Source organism: Fistularia commersonii, chromosome 21 (genome assembly GCF_037954325.1).
Source record: "Fistularia commersonii isolate RoL2024-O1a breed Wild chromosome 21, RoL_Fcom_v1.0, whole genome shotgun sequence".
Lineage (NCBI taxonomy): Eukaryota > Metazoa > Chordata > Actinopteri > Syngnathiformes > Fistulariidae > Fistularia > Fistularia commersonii.
Window position 1 is genome coordinate 1,165,001 of NC_141304.1, and position 17,500 is coordinate 1,182,500.

At 48.8% G+C, this 17,500-nt stretch overlaps 2 protein-coding genes across 2 annotated transcripts in view; both read right to left on the reverse strand.

Moving 5' to 3' along the window:
* The window catches only part of LOC147221902 (voltage-dependent calcium channel subunit alpha-2/delta-2-like), a 26,740-nt gene extending 19,004 nt beyond the window's left edge, over positions 1-7,736 (reverse strand). The window contains exons 1-4 of the mRNA XM_086167758.1: positions 7,146-7,736; positions 3,024-3,105; positions 434-550; positions 1-59 (exon numbers count right to left, since the gene is read on the reverse strand). The exon at positions 1-59 is cut by the window's left edge and continues 1 nt beyond it. Coding sequence (XP_086023884.1) covers positions 1-59; positions 434-550; positions 3,024-3,105; positions 7,146-7,255 — 368 coding nt within the window. The 5' untranslated portion in view covers positions 7,256-7,736. The remainder of the gene's footprint in view (positions 60-433; positions 551-3,023; positions 3,106-7,145) is intronic.
* Positions 7,737-14,228: 6,492 nt separating this feature from the next.
* The window catches only part of LOC147221903 (aminoacylase-1A-like), a 7,651-nt gene continuing 4,379 nt past the window's right edge, over positions 14,229-17,500 (reverse strand). The window contains exons 9-16 of the mRNA XM_086167759.1: positions 16,418-16,474; positions 16,275-16,348; positions 16,098-16,147; positions 15,879-16,023; positions 15,746-15,814; positions 15,580-15,659; positions 14,680-14,740; positions 14,229-14,576 (exon numbers count right to left, since the gene is read on the reverse strand). Of these exons, the coding sequence (XP_086023885.1) occupies positions 14,394-14,576; positions 14,680-14,740; positions 15,580-15,659; positions 15,746-15,814; positions 15,879-16,023; positions 16,098-16,147; positions 16,275-16,348; positions 16,418-16,474 (719 nt within the window). The 3' untranslated portion in view covers positions 14,229-14,393. The remainder of the gene's footprint in view (positions 14,577-14,679; positions 14,741-15,579; positions 15,660-15,745; positions 15,815-15,878; positions 16,024-16,097; positions 16,148-16,274; positions 16,349-16,417; positions 16,475-17,500) is intronic.

The window sequence follows — 17,500 nt, forward strand, 5'->3', positions numbered from 1 at the left end:
TTGATGCTGTCCTGCCACAGGTGCTCCTGCTGGAGTCGCTCTGCTTCGGTAGCCAGCCTCTGGAGGACACACAGGAAGGGGGTTTAGAACCAGACCGCGAGGGTTCTCCGTCTTCCCGTTCTAAGTTGGAACCCGCTGTCTGACCGCCATGTTCTAAGGTGTGTTCTCACATGCTTTGGATGCTCTGGAAAAAGTCTTCCAGAGAACATGTGGAACGTTATCTTTACGCTAACAGAAGCATGAGATGTTCAGGGAACCTCGAAGAACTTCAAACACTCCGGCATCTTTGGAGATAAGGGGAACACAGTGTGGAGAACATGGAGAACATAGTTTTGCACCAGGAGCAACCCTTCAAAGACAGCGGGGTTGAGAGCCGCAGGTGAGGAGAACCTCCAGGTTCTCCATCGGTGAAGAGAAGCCGCTCCCCACTCACGTCCAGGGCTTTTCGCTTCTTGGCCAGGAGCTTCTCGATGTCGGAGGCCACCTTCTCCACCATCCTGCGCGGCTGGTTCTTCACCAGGCTGAAGCGCCGCCGCTCCTCGTTGTAGATCTGCAAAGGCAGCGACGGGTCAGCACGCACGTGTGTGTGTGTGTGTGTGTGTGTGTGTGTGTGTGTGTGTGTGTGGAGTGACTTCACTGCAGGTTCTTTCTAAAAATACACACATTTGTTTTCCTGGCTGTTTAAATGAGGCAGAGAACAGGCGCTCGACTATTATTGGATGTCGTCGGCATAGAAACTGCATTTCCATGGAAATAGTGACGGAGATTTTGATTGGTTTAGGGCTCAGGAGGAGGCGGAGCTTAACGTGCAAGGGTCAGCTGTCAATCATCCAACCATTCACCCTCTCATTCACACCAAAAGACTATTTAGTCTTGGCTGGACCTGCTGGATGTTCTTGGACTGCAGGAGGAGGATGGAGAACATGAGGAGGACCATCAGGCAGAACGTAGTCCAGCAGCAGACCAGGATGGAGATCCTTCCCCTGCAGAAGATCCACTGCTTCTCTGCGTTGCTTAACGAATTCACCCTCATTAAAAAACCCCGAGAACCTGACGGACAGGTAGGACGGATCATCTCCTCAGGGGGTCTCCTGGTTCCTCATCCCAGAACATCTACTCTTCACGCCTGCAACGCCGAAGCTACGCGCCGATCAGCGTCGAATAAATATTAATTCCAAGAAGAATAAATGAGGACAAGGAGCGTCCAGAGCGTCAGTAGGCTGATAAATCAGACGTGGTTTAATCAGAAGAGCCGTCATCCACGCGCCGCTTGTGTTATTTAGTTTTTTTTGCTGATGCGGCATTTCCTTCCAACCGTAAACAACTGGACTGAACCATTATGAGCCAAGGAAGGGGGGGGGGGGGTCAATCAACTGCTGCTACGACTGCAGAGATGGTTCAGTCCAGATGGTTGATGGTTCCATTCCTGGTTCCTCTGGAAGCTGGAAGCTGTCTTGTTAGCGCCTCGGGTGACATTCGTCAATCCCTGATTAGCGGCGCTGCTTGATGGTTGTTTGCTGTTTCAACCAACCGCTGTGTGTGTGTGTGTGTGTGTGTGTGTGTGTGTGTGTGTGTGTGACTCCTGTAATCTGTGCTGTTCCTGTATAATCTGGTGGGCGAGAACATTTGATGCTCCACCACTTCTTTTAACGTTAGCAATTAATTTAGCGGAAGTTGCACCCCCACACATCTTTGAGCGGGGAATAGACGACACACACACACACACACACACACACACACACACACACAAAAACACAAAGCATACACACACACACACACACACACACACATACACACACATACACACACACACACACACACACACACACACACACACACACATACATTCCTTTTCACTCCTCGATGTAAACATGCTAACATGCTACACACCGAGGGGTATGGATTACAATCATTTCCCTTCATCTCGAAGCCGTTAGCATTGGGACATTAGCTTCTAGGTTCTACACACACATACACACACACACACACACACACACACACACACACACACACACACACACAGACCGCTTTGTATTGTGCTTTCTGTTCATTCTTCCATGTGAAAATACTAACATGCTACACACAGAGGGGTATGGACTACAATCATTTCCCCTCATGTTGTAGCTGTTAGCATCAGGATATTAGCTTCTTGTATCGACACACACACACGCACGCACACACGCACACACACACACACATACATTTACAGATCACATTATAAAGGTTCCAGTTCACTCCTTGATGTAAACATGCTAAGATGCCACAAAGTGATGTGTATGGATTACAATCATTTCCCCTCATGTTGTAGCCATTAGCATCAAGGCATTAGCTTCTTGTATCTATACACACACACACACACAGATCACTTTATAAAGTGGTTCCAGTTCACTCCTTGATGTAAACATGCTAACATGCTACACACACCGACGGGTATGGATTACAATAATTTCCCTTCATCTCATAGCCGTTAGCATGGTGACATTAGCTTCTAGGTTGTACGCCTCTCCTTGCATCGTCCTCCCTGAAAGGGAGGGGGTTCAGAAAGCGAGAGTGTCGGAGGGGAAGAGGGGGGTCGTTCCCTCAGCTAATCCCGACGGTTAGCGGAGGGATTAACTAGGATTGAATGAGCGAGCGAGTGTCGCGTCCGCGGCCTCGCTGCCGGGCCGACCATCTGCTCCTCCGTGACACGTGCCGGCGCGTTCAGGCTCGGCTCGGTATTTTCGGATTTGTTTCTCAACGCGGTTTCCATGGCAGCCGCGCGGTAGAGCCGACCAGGGCATTAGCATTCGCAGATGGAGGTGTTGCAAAGCCTTCGGAGAAAACACGCAAGACCTTCTAAATGTGAACCGCGTGGGCGCGCGATCCGCATCTTCCTCCTGCCTCGGTTGGAGCCGGATCTCTGCAGGAGGTCCGGAAATCAGAAGCCGCCCGGCGAGAAACACGTCAGAATTGCGCGGCGGCGGTAGCGGTAGCGGCGGCTAGGTCTACTTCCTGAGGAGTTAGCGGCGGAGGTGCGCACTCACCCCTTTCAGCTGCTGTGCTCCGCTGATGTGCTGGAAGACCCTGTCAATCTCCTGCTCGATGCGCCGAGCCCAGTGCATGATCCTGCAGATACACAACGCACCATGTCAATCACTGCCAGCTGAAAGACACTGAGGAGGTCTTCAGAAGGTGGCAGTCAGTGGGAAAAATCTGTTTTTTTGGGAAAAATCTGGCAGGATATTTATTTTTTATGTGGATGTATCTGAAAGACGGGGCTGAAAAATCCACTAAGGCCCTTCTTCACTGAGGAGGGCAACAAATTTTAGAATACCCAAAAATACTCAAAATTTTAGAATTTCCTTTTTTTTTTTTACTTCAATTTGCTTTTATTTTGAAAATCTGCCAGGGTGTTTGTTTTTCCTGTAAATATTTCTGAATATTTCTGAAAGTGCAGTTTCAAACCTGAAAATCCACCGCACCCCTTCATCACTGAGGTCACATCTTCATAAGGCCATGGTTACAAATTTTAGAAAACCTAAAAATACTCAAAATTTTAGAATTTCCTTTTTTTTTTTTACTTCAATTTGCTTTTATTTTGAAAATCTGCCAGGATATTCATTTTTTATGTGGATGTATCTGAAAGACGGGGCTGAAAAATCCACCAAGGCCCTTCTTCACTGAGGAGGTTGCGTCTTCATAAGGGGACAAATTTTAGAATACCCAAAAATATTCAAAATTTTAGAATTTCCTTTTTTTTACTTCAATTTGCTTTTATTTTGAAAATCTGCCAGGATATTCTTTTTTTATGTGGATGTTTCTGAAAGACGAGACTGAAAATCCACCAAGGCCCTTCCTCATCTTCAGAAGGCAACAAATTTTAGCATACCCAAAATACTCAAAATTTTAGAATTACCTTTTTTTTTTTTACTTCAATTTGCTTTTATTTTGAAAATCTGCCAGGGTGTTTGTTTTTCCTGTAAATATTTCTGAAAGTACAGTTTCAAACCTGAAAATACACCGCACCCCTTCATCACTGAGGAGGTAGCATCTTCATAAGGCCATGGTTACAAATTTTAGAAAACCCAAAAATACCCAAATTTTGGGATTTCATTTTTTACTTCAATTTCCCATTATTTTGAAAATCTCCCTGGATGTTCCTTTTTCATGTAAATGTTTCTGAAAGGGTGTAACTAAAAAAATCCCCCACGCCCCTTCTTACTGAGGAGGCAACATCTTTGAAGGGCACAAATTCCCTAATTTTCAAATTTCATTTTCAGTTTCATTTTATTTCGGAAATCTGCCTGGAAGTTTTTTTTTTTTCCTGAAAACATTTAAAGGGAGCGGGGTCAAACCCAACCTTACTAAAAAATCCGCCCCTTCTTCACTGAGAAGGTCGAATCTTTATAAGCGACGGTTTAAGAACACCCAAAAATACCCAAATTTCAGAATTTCATTTTCAAATTCAACTTCAGTCTCTTTTTATTTTGAAAATCTGCCAGGGGGTTCTTTTTTTTCCTGAAAACATTTAAAGGGGGTGGGGTCAAACCCAACCTTACTAAAAAATTCACCATGCCCCTTCTTCACTGAGGAGGTCGCATCTTTATAAGGCGACGTTTACAAATTTAAGAATTCCAAAATAATCCCCAAATTTCCGAATTTCATTTTCAAATTCAATTTCAGTTTCTTTTTATTTTGAAAATCTGCCAACTAAAAAGCGTAACTAAAAAATCCACCGTGCCCCTTCTTCATTGAGGAGGTTGCATCTTCATAAGGCGACGGTTAGGAATTTAAAAATACCCAAATTCCAGAATTTCATCTTCAAATTCGATGTCAATTTCCTTTTATTTTAAAAATCTACCCTGAAGTTATTTTTTCCTGTAAATATTTGTGAAGCTGTAAATGCGCCCCGTCTTCACTGAGGAGGTTGCATCTTCATAAGGCGACATTTCCAAACACCCAAATTTTTGAATTTCATTTTCAATTTCAATTTCGTTTTCCGCCGAAGGAGATCAGGACGCCGAAGTTCATCGTGGGTTCTCGGTTTATTTATACGCCCGACGTCCGCGTGAGAACGTTCCTCCAGAACGCGATGAAAGAACCCTCGCTCTTCCTCCCCGGCCACTATTTATAGAAAATGGAGCAACAGATGAAAAGGGGAGGTTGAGGAACATCTGGCGGCTGTCAGAACGGAGCTCCAGGGGAAGGAGTCCAGTCCTGGTCCTGCTCAGCCCAGGATCAATGCTCACGGTGACGTTTCCATGACAACTCGTCCCGAACGTCTCAAGGTCAAAAGTTGGGTTTTGAAGGTCGGGATCTCTCGCGCGGTTTTGGTCCAGAAGGATGTGATCCAGCGGGATCCGGCTCTGACGGTGACACCAGGAGGAGGTTCTCGCAGGACCTGCACCACCTCCAAGAACCCAGGTACGAGAACATGGAGTCTCCACACAGGAGAAACCAAGGGAGAAGAAGTTGGAAAGAACCCCGACGGGAGAACACGGAGACATCCAAGTCTCCGGGCGTCTCCATGAGAACCAAGAGGAACCAAGAACCAAGAGGAGTCCTTGAGTTCCACCCTACGATGGTGAGTCAGCAGGTTCTTCTCAAAGAGCTGGAAATGAAGCCGCGAAGAAGGAAAACCGATCTGGCGGTGACCTGAAGGTAGAACCTGCTCAGATCCTGAGCGCCGGTCTAAAGACCAACCGGGAAACGGTCGCTTCTGGGTTTCAGGAGAAGGTGACGGGACGCGAGGACCTCAAGGAGGTCAAGGAACATCATCCGCGACCATCTGGAGGTCGCATCTCCAGCTGAGCACCCGAGGAGAACCCGGGGAACCTCACGCACCCCTGCCCCGCCTCGGGGTTTCAAAGCGAAAGAAGATGGTCAGTGTACGCGACGCTGATCTTCTTCAAGTCCAGTCCAACCTCCTCCTCCTCCTCACAGCCCCCCAGCCGAAACTCCATCTGTCTCTCCATCCGGCCATCGCTGGTCGTAGCGAGCGATCTGGGAGAAGGAGGACGAGGAGCAGGAAGGGGCTCAGGGAGGGAAAGGGAACAGAATAAATCAAGGGTGCCGCGGTATTAATTCTTAATTGGGCCGAGATGCTGGTCCACTGAGGGGTCTTGTGGAGAACCCGGGGCAGGAGGCCACGCCTCCGCCCCCACGCACTCCGCAGGGGGGCGGGAGGGAAGGGAAGGGGACGGGGGAAGCAGCAGAGGGGGAAGCAGCAGAGGGGGAAGCAGCAGCCCCACTTGAAAGAACCCACTTCGTGGAGTAAACAAACACGTCCCCCTGGTTTGAGGGCCTCTTTCCAAATTGGTAAACACGCCTCTCTTCTCCAGCTGTGATTGGCCCAGAAGACCACCCCCCTCCCCTCCACCCCCCTGGGCCTGGAGACGGGAGGACCATCTGGCCGCTTCCCCCCCGCCGCCGCAGCGGCCTGATTGCGGAGCCCGGCGGTGGCTTCCTTACGTGCCAGCTGTGTTCGTCCAAAGGGCGCAAGAACTTGTCGAGAGGAACCCGTGGTTCTCCTGGGGACGCGAGCAGAAGAACACAGGACCCCCCCCTCGACCACCACCTCCACCTCAAAACCAACAGCTTTCCTGAAGAAACAGGTTTCTGTTTGTTTTTGCATTTGGGCCATTTTGCTTCTCACTTGCCAAGCCTGTGTGTGTGTGTGTGTGTGTGTGTGTGTGTGTGTGTTGGGGGGGGGGTCTGGCATCATGATGCAGAACATCAACTGCGTGGAAAGAAAAATGGGGGGGTTGGAAATGAAGCTGTTTTCCCAACAACTACCTATTTCCCTGTGCGGTGCAATCACCCCCCCCCCCAACACACACACACACACACACACATACACACAAACTTCACTCCGAGTTGGGGGGTTGGGGAAGCTACCTCCACCCCCCCACCCCCCCGACGACACACACACCTTTTTCCCCAACAGAAAAGAGGAAAAAATACACAGATGGAAGTACTAGGGTAGCAGGACTTGTATGTCCCAAAAAAACATCTATAAAATAACCATCCAGGTATTAGCCGGATCCCGACGGCACACCCCGCAGGTACCCCCCGGTGCGTGGTGCAGCCCGCGCGCGCGCGCATTATATAAACGCGGGATCGCACCCCCCCCCCCCCCACCCCCCCAACCGACACCGTGGACTTACGTGTACTGCTGCGGGAAGGTGAGCGCCTCCGCTCCGGGCCACGACGCGCCGCCGAGCATCAGCAGGAGCTGGAGAGACACGACGCCGCAGCACCTCCGGCCCACCGCCATCTTCCATTTACGGGGAGGAGGAAGAGGAGGAGGACAGATTGCTGCTCACGTTTTGTTTGGATTTTCTTTTTCGCTTTTTTTTTTTTTGCGGGCGGACGGGGAGCGCCGGAGCGTCACCGGGGCACACGAGAGGAGCCCGTGGCGCGGAGGAGGTGGCGGAGGAGGCGGAGGAGGAGGTGGTGCTGCGGCTGAGGCATCACTGTCGGCGGGAGGCGCGCCGGTGCAGTGCAGCGCCTCCTCTTCCTCCTCCCCCCGCATACAAGTCTTGCTCCAGCACCGCCCCCCCTCCGCTCTCCCTTTCGCTCTCTTCCTTTCTCTCTCTCTCTTTCTCTCCCGCAGTCGCGTTCTTGCGTGCGTGGATTCCTCGCCGGCGGGAATCGGGAATATATATTTATAAATATATATTATTTATAGGTGTGGGGGGTGCCTTGACTTATGAGTGAATCAACTTACGAATTTCCGGGATACGAGCCGTCGCTCTTTCGTTTTTTTGTTTGTTTTTTTTTCTTGTTTTTTTTTTTTTTTTTTTTTTTTTGCTTTAGGAGGCTCGCTGAGATCCGAGATACGAGCGAGCTAGCTTACTATCTCACCAGCTTTCTAGCTTCCAGTTGACTTGCCGCGCCAGCGTCGTATCGGCGTCCCCTCTCGTTTATTTTTGGGACGACGTTCCTTGGTGGCAACCATGCGTCCGAAGAAAGCGCGTGCCAAGGGCGGCGGCGAGAAGAAGAGGAGGATGATGTGCTTGGACGTAAAGCACGAGATCATCGACAAACACGAGCAAGGCGTGCGCGTCGTCGACCTGGCGAGGCAGTACGGTCGCAGTACTTCCATGATATGCACGATCTTGAGGCAGAAGGAGACGATAAAGGCCATAACGCCGGCAAAGGGCGTTACCATTATTTCGAAGCTCCGGACGTCCGTCCATGAAGAGATGGAGAAGTTGCTGTTGGTGTGGTTGACGGAGAAGCAGCTGGCGGGGGACGCCGTGACGGAGAGCATCATCTGCGGGAAGGCGCGGGACATCTACCGGGATCTGGCGCGGCAGACGGCGGGAACGTCGACGGCCAAGGCGGCGTCGGAGGACTCGTTCAAAGCCAGTCGCGGCTGGTTTGATAACTTCAAAAGGAGGACCGGGATCTTTCACTCCGGCGTCGGCCACGGCGAGACGGCGATCTCGGACGTGAAGGCGGCCGAGGACTTTATCCTAACTTTCGCCGGAGTGATAGAGGCCGAGGGATACGTAGCCCAGCAAATCTTCAACTGTGACGAGACGGGGCTCTTCTGGAAAAGGATGCCGAGGAGGACGTACATAACGATAGAGGAGAAGAGCATGCCGGGCCACAAGCCCATGAAGGATCGGCTAACCCTGGCGCTGTGCGCCAATGCGAGCGGCGACTGCAAGATCAAGCCTCTTCTCGTGTACCACTCGGAAAACCCCAGGGCCTTTAAGTCCCATAAGATAATCAAAGAAAAACTCCAGGTTATGTGGAGGGCGAACCCGAAGGCGTGGGTCACCAGGCAGTTCTTCGCGGAGTGGGTCAACCTGGTCTTCGGACCCGCCGTCAAGAAGTACCTTTCGGAAAGCAACCTACCCCTGCGAGCCCTTCTCGTCCTGGACAGCGCTCCCGCGCACCGACCGAACCTGGAGGACGACATCCTGGAAGAATTTAAGTTCATCAAGGTCCTCTACCTTCCGGCCGACACCACTCCTATCCTGCAGCCCATGGACCAGCAGGTGATCTCGAACTTCAAGAAGCTCTTCACCAAGCACCTCTTCCAGCGCTGCTTCGAGGTTACGGAGAACACGACCCTCACCCTGCGAGAGTTCTGGAAAGACCACTACAACATCGTGACCTGCATCCGAATTATCGACATGGCCTGGCAGAGCGTTACGAGGCGGACCTTGAACTCCGCCTGGAAGAAGCTGTGGCCCGACGCCGTGTCCGAAGGGGAATTCCAAGGATCGGAACCCGAAGCGTCGGCGGCGGTGGTGGAGGAGATCGTGTCCCTCGGGCAGTCCATGGGCCTGCAGGTGAACGAAAAAGACGTCAACGACCTCGTGGAGAAGCACAACCAGGAACTGACCACGCAGGACTTGAAGGAGCTACAGGAGCAGCAGCATACGGAGGTTCTGCAGGAAATCAACGCCGAGGAGCCGGAACCCGGCGAGGTCATCCTCACCAGTGAGATTAAGGAGATGTTGGGAATGTGGGAGAAACTCTCGCAGTTTATTGAAAAGAAACACCCCGAAAAAGTGGCCACGGGACGAGCGTTAGCGCTGTGCAACGACACCTGCCTCGCTCACTTTCGAAACATTTTGCAAGGCAGGAAGAAACAAACCTCCACGGGCAGGTTTTTATCCAAACGCCCCGCGGGCGAAGAAGAGGAAAGCGTGGCGAAAAAGGCAAAAGTAAAGAAGAAGAAGTAAAAAAAAAAATGGTTTCTTTAAGTTTTAAGAGAAAGAAGCAGTTAGCGGTAAAGTGTAGCATAGCGTGTACGTTAAATTCAGCATGAGGTCGTAGCATTAAGTGTGTAGCTAGTAAGTTAAATTATATCACAAAATGAAAAACTCCACCTCCTCCGGCACCTTCAAGGTAAATGCAACCAAGAAGACCAGCTTATTTCTTTACATTCTCTTTTATTATGTGTTACTGTTTTCTTAACGTTATTTATAAACATTATTTTAAAAAAAAGGGGAAATTTTCTTTGACATACGAGCAAATTGAGTTACGAGCTCGGTCACAGAACCAATTAAACTTGTAAGTCAAGGTATTACTGTGTTTATATTCACATACTTCGTCATATAACCCTTGAAGAACCAAAAAATCATGTGTTCATCGAACGAAGGAAGCCCTGTTGTCATGACGACTCTAATTTCTGGACTATTAGGCGCACCTGAATATAAGCCGCACTGGCTAAAAGTAACAAAATAAATCTATATGTACATATATATAGGCCACACTTGTCTATAAATAAAGATAAATAGAAATATAAATAAAATATGGATAAAAAATTTAATTGATGAAATGAAATTAAAATAACTCAATAATTCTATGCCTACATATATAGGCCACTCTTGTCTATAAATAAAGATAAATAGAAAAATGAATAGAATATTAATAAAAAATTAAATTAAAATAAAGAAATAAAATTAAACTAACTAAATAGATCTATGTCTACATATATAGTCCACACTTGTCTCTAAATAAAGATAGCTAAAAATAAAATATGAATAAAAAATTATGTGTACATATATAGTCTGCACTTGTCTATAAATAAATATAAATAAAATATGAATAAAAAAATTGAATTAAATTAAACTGAGTTAAAATAAATAGAATTAAAATAACTAAATAAATCTACGTTTACATATATAGGCCGCACATGTCTACAAATAAATATAAATACAATAAAATTAAATTGAAGAAATAAAATTAAAATAACTAAATAGATCTATGTCTACATATTTAGGCCGCACTTGTCTATAAATAAAGATAGCTAAAAATTAAAATAAAATATGAATAAAAAATTATGTGTACATATTTAGGCCGCACTTGTCTATAAGCCGCAGGTGTCCACGTTGTATCATGAGATATTTACACGTTCTGGAAATGCTTTTTTTTCCCCAAACAAGGAAAAGTCCTTCCATCGACCCGTTATCTTTCCCTGCTTTGTCCTCCAGCTGATCCAGCTTGGTCTTCAAACCAAAAAACCGTTAAAGTCGTCTTCTTCGGTGTCGGAATCGAACGGCCTCAGAACTTCACGCGAAGCTCGTTAGCACAAAAACATCCAGAAATTAGCTGCACTGTTGTTTAAGTGTTTCAAAACAAAAAGTAGCGGCTTACAGTCCGGAAATTACAGCACTGTTATGACAGAAATGTCATTACAAAGTAACGCAAATAACCTTCCTTGGTGTTACGATGTTATTACTACGTTGGTACTGTTATGACTGTTGAATGCTACGTTATTAGCATTACTGGTAGTTTGTGCTGTAAATGTACTGCGACCCACTCTGAGCAGTATTCTGGTGTACCTTCACCAGTACCCACCAGAATGTACCTTCTAAATACTGCAACGGTACATTAAATACTGTAAGTTTGCAGCCGGAGCTTTACTGTGACGTAACAGAACGCTTGCAAGGGTTCTCCACGTTCTCCCGGTCAGAGAAGAACCGCAGAACGTTCTCCAACCCAACAGAACCCAGCTAGAACATCGCAAACACTCACATATATTTTCAGGTGGAATCAACAACAAGCCCCTCCTGCTTCATCTTCTCAAGGTGTGAGTGACTTTTCCAGGAGTGTGTCAAAATAACAGCGGTCACCATTAGGTGTGTGTGTGTGTGTGTGTGTGTGTGTGTTGGTGGGGTTCCTCCCCCAGAGAGAGGAGGCTAATTAGTTTTACATAAACAGCAGAGAACCGGAGAAGGTCTCCCACTGAGAACCTCGGTTCCCCGACGTCCGTCTCCACCCTCGGCTTCCCTCGTGACTTCTATAATTTGTGTGTGTGTGTGTGTGTGTGTGTGTGTGTGTGTGTGTGTGGTCTTGTGCAGTAACTCATCACATGTGAGGCATGCGTGACCACCAGTATGGTTTTGGGCCAAGACAGAGTAGTACAGATGCAGTATTATCCCTGAAAGACTACTACAGATGCAGTATTTGCTATGAAAGAGTCAACCTCACTACTCCGTGTGTGTGTGTGTGTGTGTGTGTGTGTGTGAATGGTCTTGTGCAGTAACTGAGTTAGCTGCATGTAATTCTGATCACATGTAAGGCATTTGTGAAAAATTCTTGCTTTTTGCTGTAATTGCCTTGAAAGAGTGCTTGCCTGGGGAACGTTAATAGAAAAGTACAGCGAGGGCCACATGGGGTGGCGCTTTGCCTTTGGCGATCTAGAAAAAGCATACGACAGTGTCCCAAGAGAGGAGCTGTGGTTGTATGAGGAGGTCTGGAGTGGCAGAGAAGTGTGTTGGGATGGTGCAGGACATGTATGCCAGCTGTGTGAAAGTGCCGACCTAGGTGCAGCAGACAAGCCCTAGATGGAGATTGGACTACATCAGGGATCGACTCTTAGCCCCTTCTTGTTTGCAGTGGGGATGGACAGGCTAACAGATGAGGCTACATGGGAATATGTCTGTCTGAAAGACATATCCAAGTTTGCAGATGACACTGTGATCTGTGGTGAGTGCAAGGAGCAGGTGGAGGTATGAAGAATAAAGTTTAGCCGCGCAAAGACAGCATACATGTAAGTGAATGAGAGGGACCCAAGTGGAACAGTTAGGGTATGGGAAATGGAAATAAAGATGGTGGACGGTTTTAAAACGTTGGTGCTTTGAAAGGAAAGTCATAAGTCATATTAAAAGGATCATCCCAGGCACCCAAGACCTACTGCAATACCCATATAAGAGGAACCGGTCCACTGAGGACGCTGTCAACCCAGCCATCCTCACCGCCCTCAACCACTTAAGAGGGCAAGGACACGTATGTCTCGATGCTTTATATTGACTACGGCTCAGCATCCACACAAACTCACCGAGAAGCTCCTCGTCCTTGGACTGACACCCTCCCTCTGCAAATAGGCGCTGAACCTTCTTACAATCAGACCCCAGTCAGTCAGAGAAAGGATATCAGACACAAGAACTGACCCCTCGAGCCCTTTGCTGTAAATGCTCTTCACTTCAGATGGCGTGGTGTCCTGAACCAACATTAGCATAAACAAACATGCGGACGACACCAATGTCATTGGACTGATCACCTGCAAGGAGACATCAGAGCGCGTGACCTGGTGTCAGGATAATAATCTCTCGTTAAAATTGGAGCAGACCAAATAGATGAGTATTGATCCTAGGAGGGGGGCGAAGCAGCACAACCCAGTTTACACGGGAAAGACCTTCAAGTTCCTTGGGACAAACATTAGCAAGGATCTCACCTGGTCTCACAACACCCAGCAGCTCCTGAAGAAGTCCCAGCGGAGGCGGTATTTCTTAAAGAGGCTGAGGCATGTCTTTGGAGGTTCTCAGTCATCCCGGTCACAGTGAATTCTTATCGAAATTCTCTTGTCTTGTCAACTGGACTTGAGTTTCTTCACTTGAAGACATTACACCCCTCATCCAAGAGGCTTCTTCACTTCTGAACTGACCCTTACTGAGAGGCTTCTGAACTGAACTGAAGAAGTCCACTGGATCACAAAGAACATTTAGCACTCACAACACAGGCGAACACCTAAAGAACAACTTTACTTCACCTCCTTAGTGGATGGAGGTATTTCTTTTTCTTTGCAAATATTTCTTACTTCACTTTTTTGGTACGTCTCTGAAAGCTTTCTACCATACCATTGTATGCTGCCATATTGTCATATTGTGAAGAGAGCATACAACGTAAGAGTCTCAATGCATTGTCTGAAACACTGTATTCTCACATTTTTTTCTTCTTCTCCTTTCGGTTTCCCTTTCTGGGGTCTCCACAGCAAATCCACCTTCTCCATCTAACCCTATTCTCCGTATCTTCCTCTCTAACTCCAAATAACTTAATATCCTCTCTTACGACGCCCATAAATCTTCTCTTTGGTCTTCCTCTCGGCCTCCTGCCTGGCAGCTCCACTTTGGCAACCTTCTACCCAGATCTTCACCATGGTTTGGATATGAACAGAGGAGTGTTCATGTCCAAACCATCTCAGTCATCACTTTGTCCCAGTCATACATGTCCTGCACCCCTGTGAGAAAGTCTTCTTTTCCTTTGGGCTTTGAGTAGGTTCATGGATGGAGGGGAGGAGGACAAGAAGTTAGTTGGTGTGAGAGGAGAAAAATGCAGAGGGTTCATTGGAAGCAGATGATTGGCCTGTAGGCCCCCAACACCCACCTGTAGGGGTCACTTGTCCGTCCCTCTGCTCTGCACAGGCAAGATGTTCTTCAGGAAGTGAACTGTGGACCTGGCTGGGGGTGGAGGGTGGACCACAACGACAAATGACCACGAGCTCCGTTTCAATTCCAATTTAATAAAATCTAATTAAACTTCCTTTCGTCTCCAAATCCAACTGAAGGCGACCGCTAAGTGAGATCCTGCCGTCGCCGTGGAGATTCATTTGGAACAGGTGTTGTCAGTCATGGACTGACGACAGGGTTGGGGGGTTCGTTGGTGATTTAGGGGCGGAGCCCGGATGGGACCTCGCCTGGGCCGGCAGGTACGCCGGCGAGCGCCGGGATGAGCCGTTCGTACACGTCGATGCCCCGGAGGAAGACGCCCTCGTTCAGGAACTCGTTGTGGTCGTGCAGCAGGATCGGCGTCCGGTTCATCGGGGAGAAGCCGATGGCGGGAATTCCCACCTGGAGCGGCGACATGGAACGCATCAGAGGGGCGGGTGGAACCGGAGGAGCGTCCAGAGAACGTCCGGAGAACATTCCTAGAATGTCCGACAGACTGACTCACCGCTCGGATGAACCGGCTGTCTGTGGCCGCCGGGAAGATCTCCTTCTCCAGGGTCATGTTCCTGCGAGGGGCAGAAACCAAGGGTACATCATAGGTGAACTACTGCATCCACTGCACACCAGCACACACTTCCTGCCCGAAGCCTTCGTCTTCTACTTTTCCTTTGGGCTTTTCCCTTCAAGGGTCTCCACAGTGAAATAAACCTTCCCCATCTAACCCTATTCTCTGGATCCTCCTCTCGCACACCAACTACCTTCATATCCTCTCTCCCTACGTCCATAAATCTTCTCTTTGGTCTTCCTCAGCTCCACCTTCAGTAACCTTCATCCCAGATCTTCACCTTGGTTCGGATATGAACAGAAGAGTGTTCATGTCCAAATCATCTCAGTCATCACTTTGTCCCAGTCATACATGTCCTGCACCCCTGTGACAAATTCATCATTTCCTTTGGGCTTTTCCCTCCAGGGGTCTCTCTAACCCTATTCTCTTGATTCTCTCTCATAACGTCCATAAACCTTCTCTTTGGTCTTCCTCTGGACCTCCAATCTCTCTTAAACATCTAACATGTACATGGACTCATTCCTACTCCAATCCATCCTGGTCACTCCCAAAGAGAACCTCAACATCATCTCTGCGACCTCCAGGTCTGCCTGCTGTCTTTTGGTCCTTGACGCTTTCTGCCTGGAGTACTTCTAAAAACAACTACAACACCCAGACTGGGCACATTGCTTCAGAATGGCAAACATGGCGGGTTTTGTAGTCCAAAGACAGGAAGCGACATTTCAACATAAAAGATGGCTTTTCGAAATTTCTCCAATGGACCATTGCGACATTTGCATCCAACATGGATCAGACGGATCGGCGACGTGAGAGCTCGTGACTCATTTGGCGAACCCTCACATGGACTCGCAGGTCTCGCTGAACGCCCGCCACCAGGGGTCGCTCTCCTCCGTTGACGTCACGCTCTGGTTCATGTGTTTCTGTGGCGGAAATTCAAATAAACAAGTTTGTTTCAGGCCTTTTTTTCAAGGTGTCCTTACCGACCAAACGGAGGCGGCGCCCTCACCTGAGCGAACTCGTAGGTGACATCTTCCCCGGCCTCTAGACACCAACTCCGGATCTGCTGCTCAAACTCCTGAGCGCGAGAGTCGGGCGTTAGGAGGCGCCGCGACTTCAAAATAAAAGCCCGGCTTCCCTACCTGAAGGTTGACGGACGGAGGGATCCTCAGGTCGAAGCTGACGTCCATTTCTGCCGGGATGACGTTGTAGGCCACGCCCCCTTTGACCATGGTCATGTTCACCGTGGTGACGTCGCCCAGGGTGAAGCACTCGCTGGTGTCCAGCCTGGAATCAAACGACAGCACTTTCACCTTGAAATACTATCTAAGCGGGAAGGGGCGGGGCTTAAGGAACCTGACCTTTGTCTCTCCTTCTCCCTGAAGTCCAGGAAGGAGTTCATGACTCGGCGCTGCGAGGGGAACAGAGGAGAGCGGTCATCGGCGGCAGAGGAACCCGAGGTTCCTGGAGGACGCCGTCCTTTTCGCTGCTGTAATGCTACTTCCAGCCACAAGGGGGGGGAACGAGGAGCTTCTCACCAGCTTCTCGGCCGCCGTGTTCTCCACGAACCTGGAGCCGTGGCCGGGGCTGCCGGGGCAGCGAACCGTGATCCCTGCAGGGGGACGCCGCCGGGTCAAAGGTCAACTCGGACACTTTTCCGCAGCGGCGGCGTTCTACTCACACCAGGGGTTCCTCTCTCCGTAGAACACGGTGAAGGCGTTGCCGGGGTTGGCCAGACCTGTAGAAGACCCACACACACACACACACACACACACACACACACACACACCGTCACTTGATGGGGGACGATTAGCCAATCACAGCTGACACTGGAACGAGAGGCGGGGTTTAACCCGGTCTATCATACAAGTGTTCACAATGATAGTTTCCATAAAAGCTGCTGTTGGTTTTTGGACCATGGGAGGAGGACAGAAAAGGCATATGACAGGGTGCCAAGAAAGGAGCTCTGGTATTGTATGAGGAAGTCTGGAGTGGCAGAGAAGTATGTAAGACTGGTGCAGGACATGTATGCTCGCTGTGAGACACTGGTACGGTGTGCTGTAGGGGTAACCGAGAAGTTCAAGGTGGAGGTGGGACTCCATCAGGGATCAGCTCTGAGCCCCTTCTTGTTCGCAATGGTGATGGACAGGCTGACAGATGAGGTTAGACAGGAATCCCCATGGACCATGATGTTTGCGGATGACATTGTGATCTGTAGTGAGAGCAGACAACAGGGAGAGGAACATCTAGAGAGGTGGAGGTATGCTCTGGAAAGGAGAGGAATGAAAGTTAGTCGCAGCAAGACAGAATATATGTGTGTGAATGAGAGGAACTCGGGTGGAACGGTGAGGCTACAGGGAGTGGAGATCAAGAAGCTGGAGGATCTCAGGTACTTGAGGTCAACAGTCCAGAGCGTAGGAGAGTGTGGAGAAGAGGTGAAGAGACGGTCCAAGCAGGTTGGAATGGGTGGAGAAAAGTGTCAGGGGTACCAAGAGATAGAAGAACATCATCCAGAATAAAAGGAAAGGTGTACAAGACAGTGGTGAGACCAGAGATGATGTTTGGACTAGAAACTGTTACAATGACCAAAAGACAGCAGGCAGAACTAGAGGTTGCAGAGATGAAGATGTTGAGGTTCTCTTTGGGAGTGACCAGGATGGAGAGGATCAGGAATGAGTCTATCAGAGGGACGGCACATGTTAGATGTTTTGGAGAGAAGGTCAGAGAAGCCAGACTGAGATGGTTGGGTCATGGACAGAGAAGA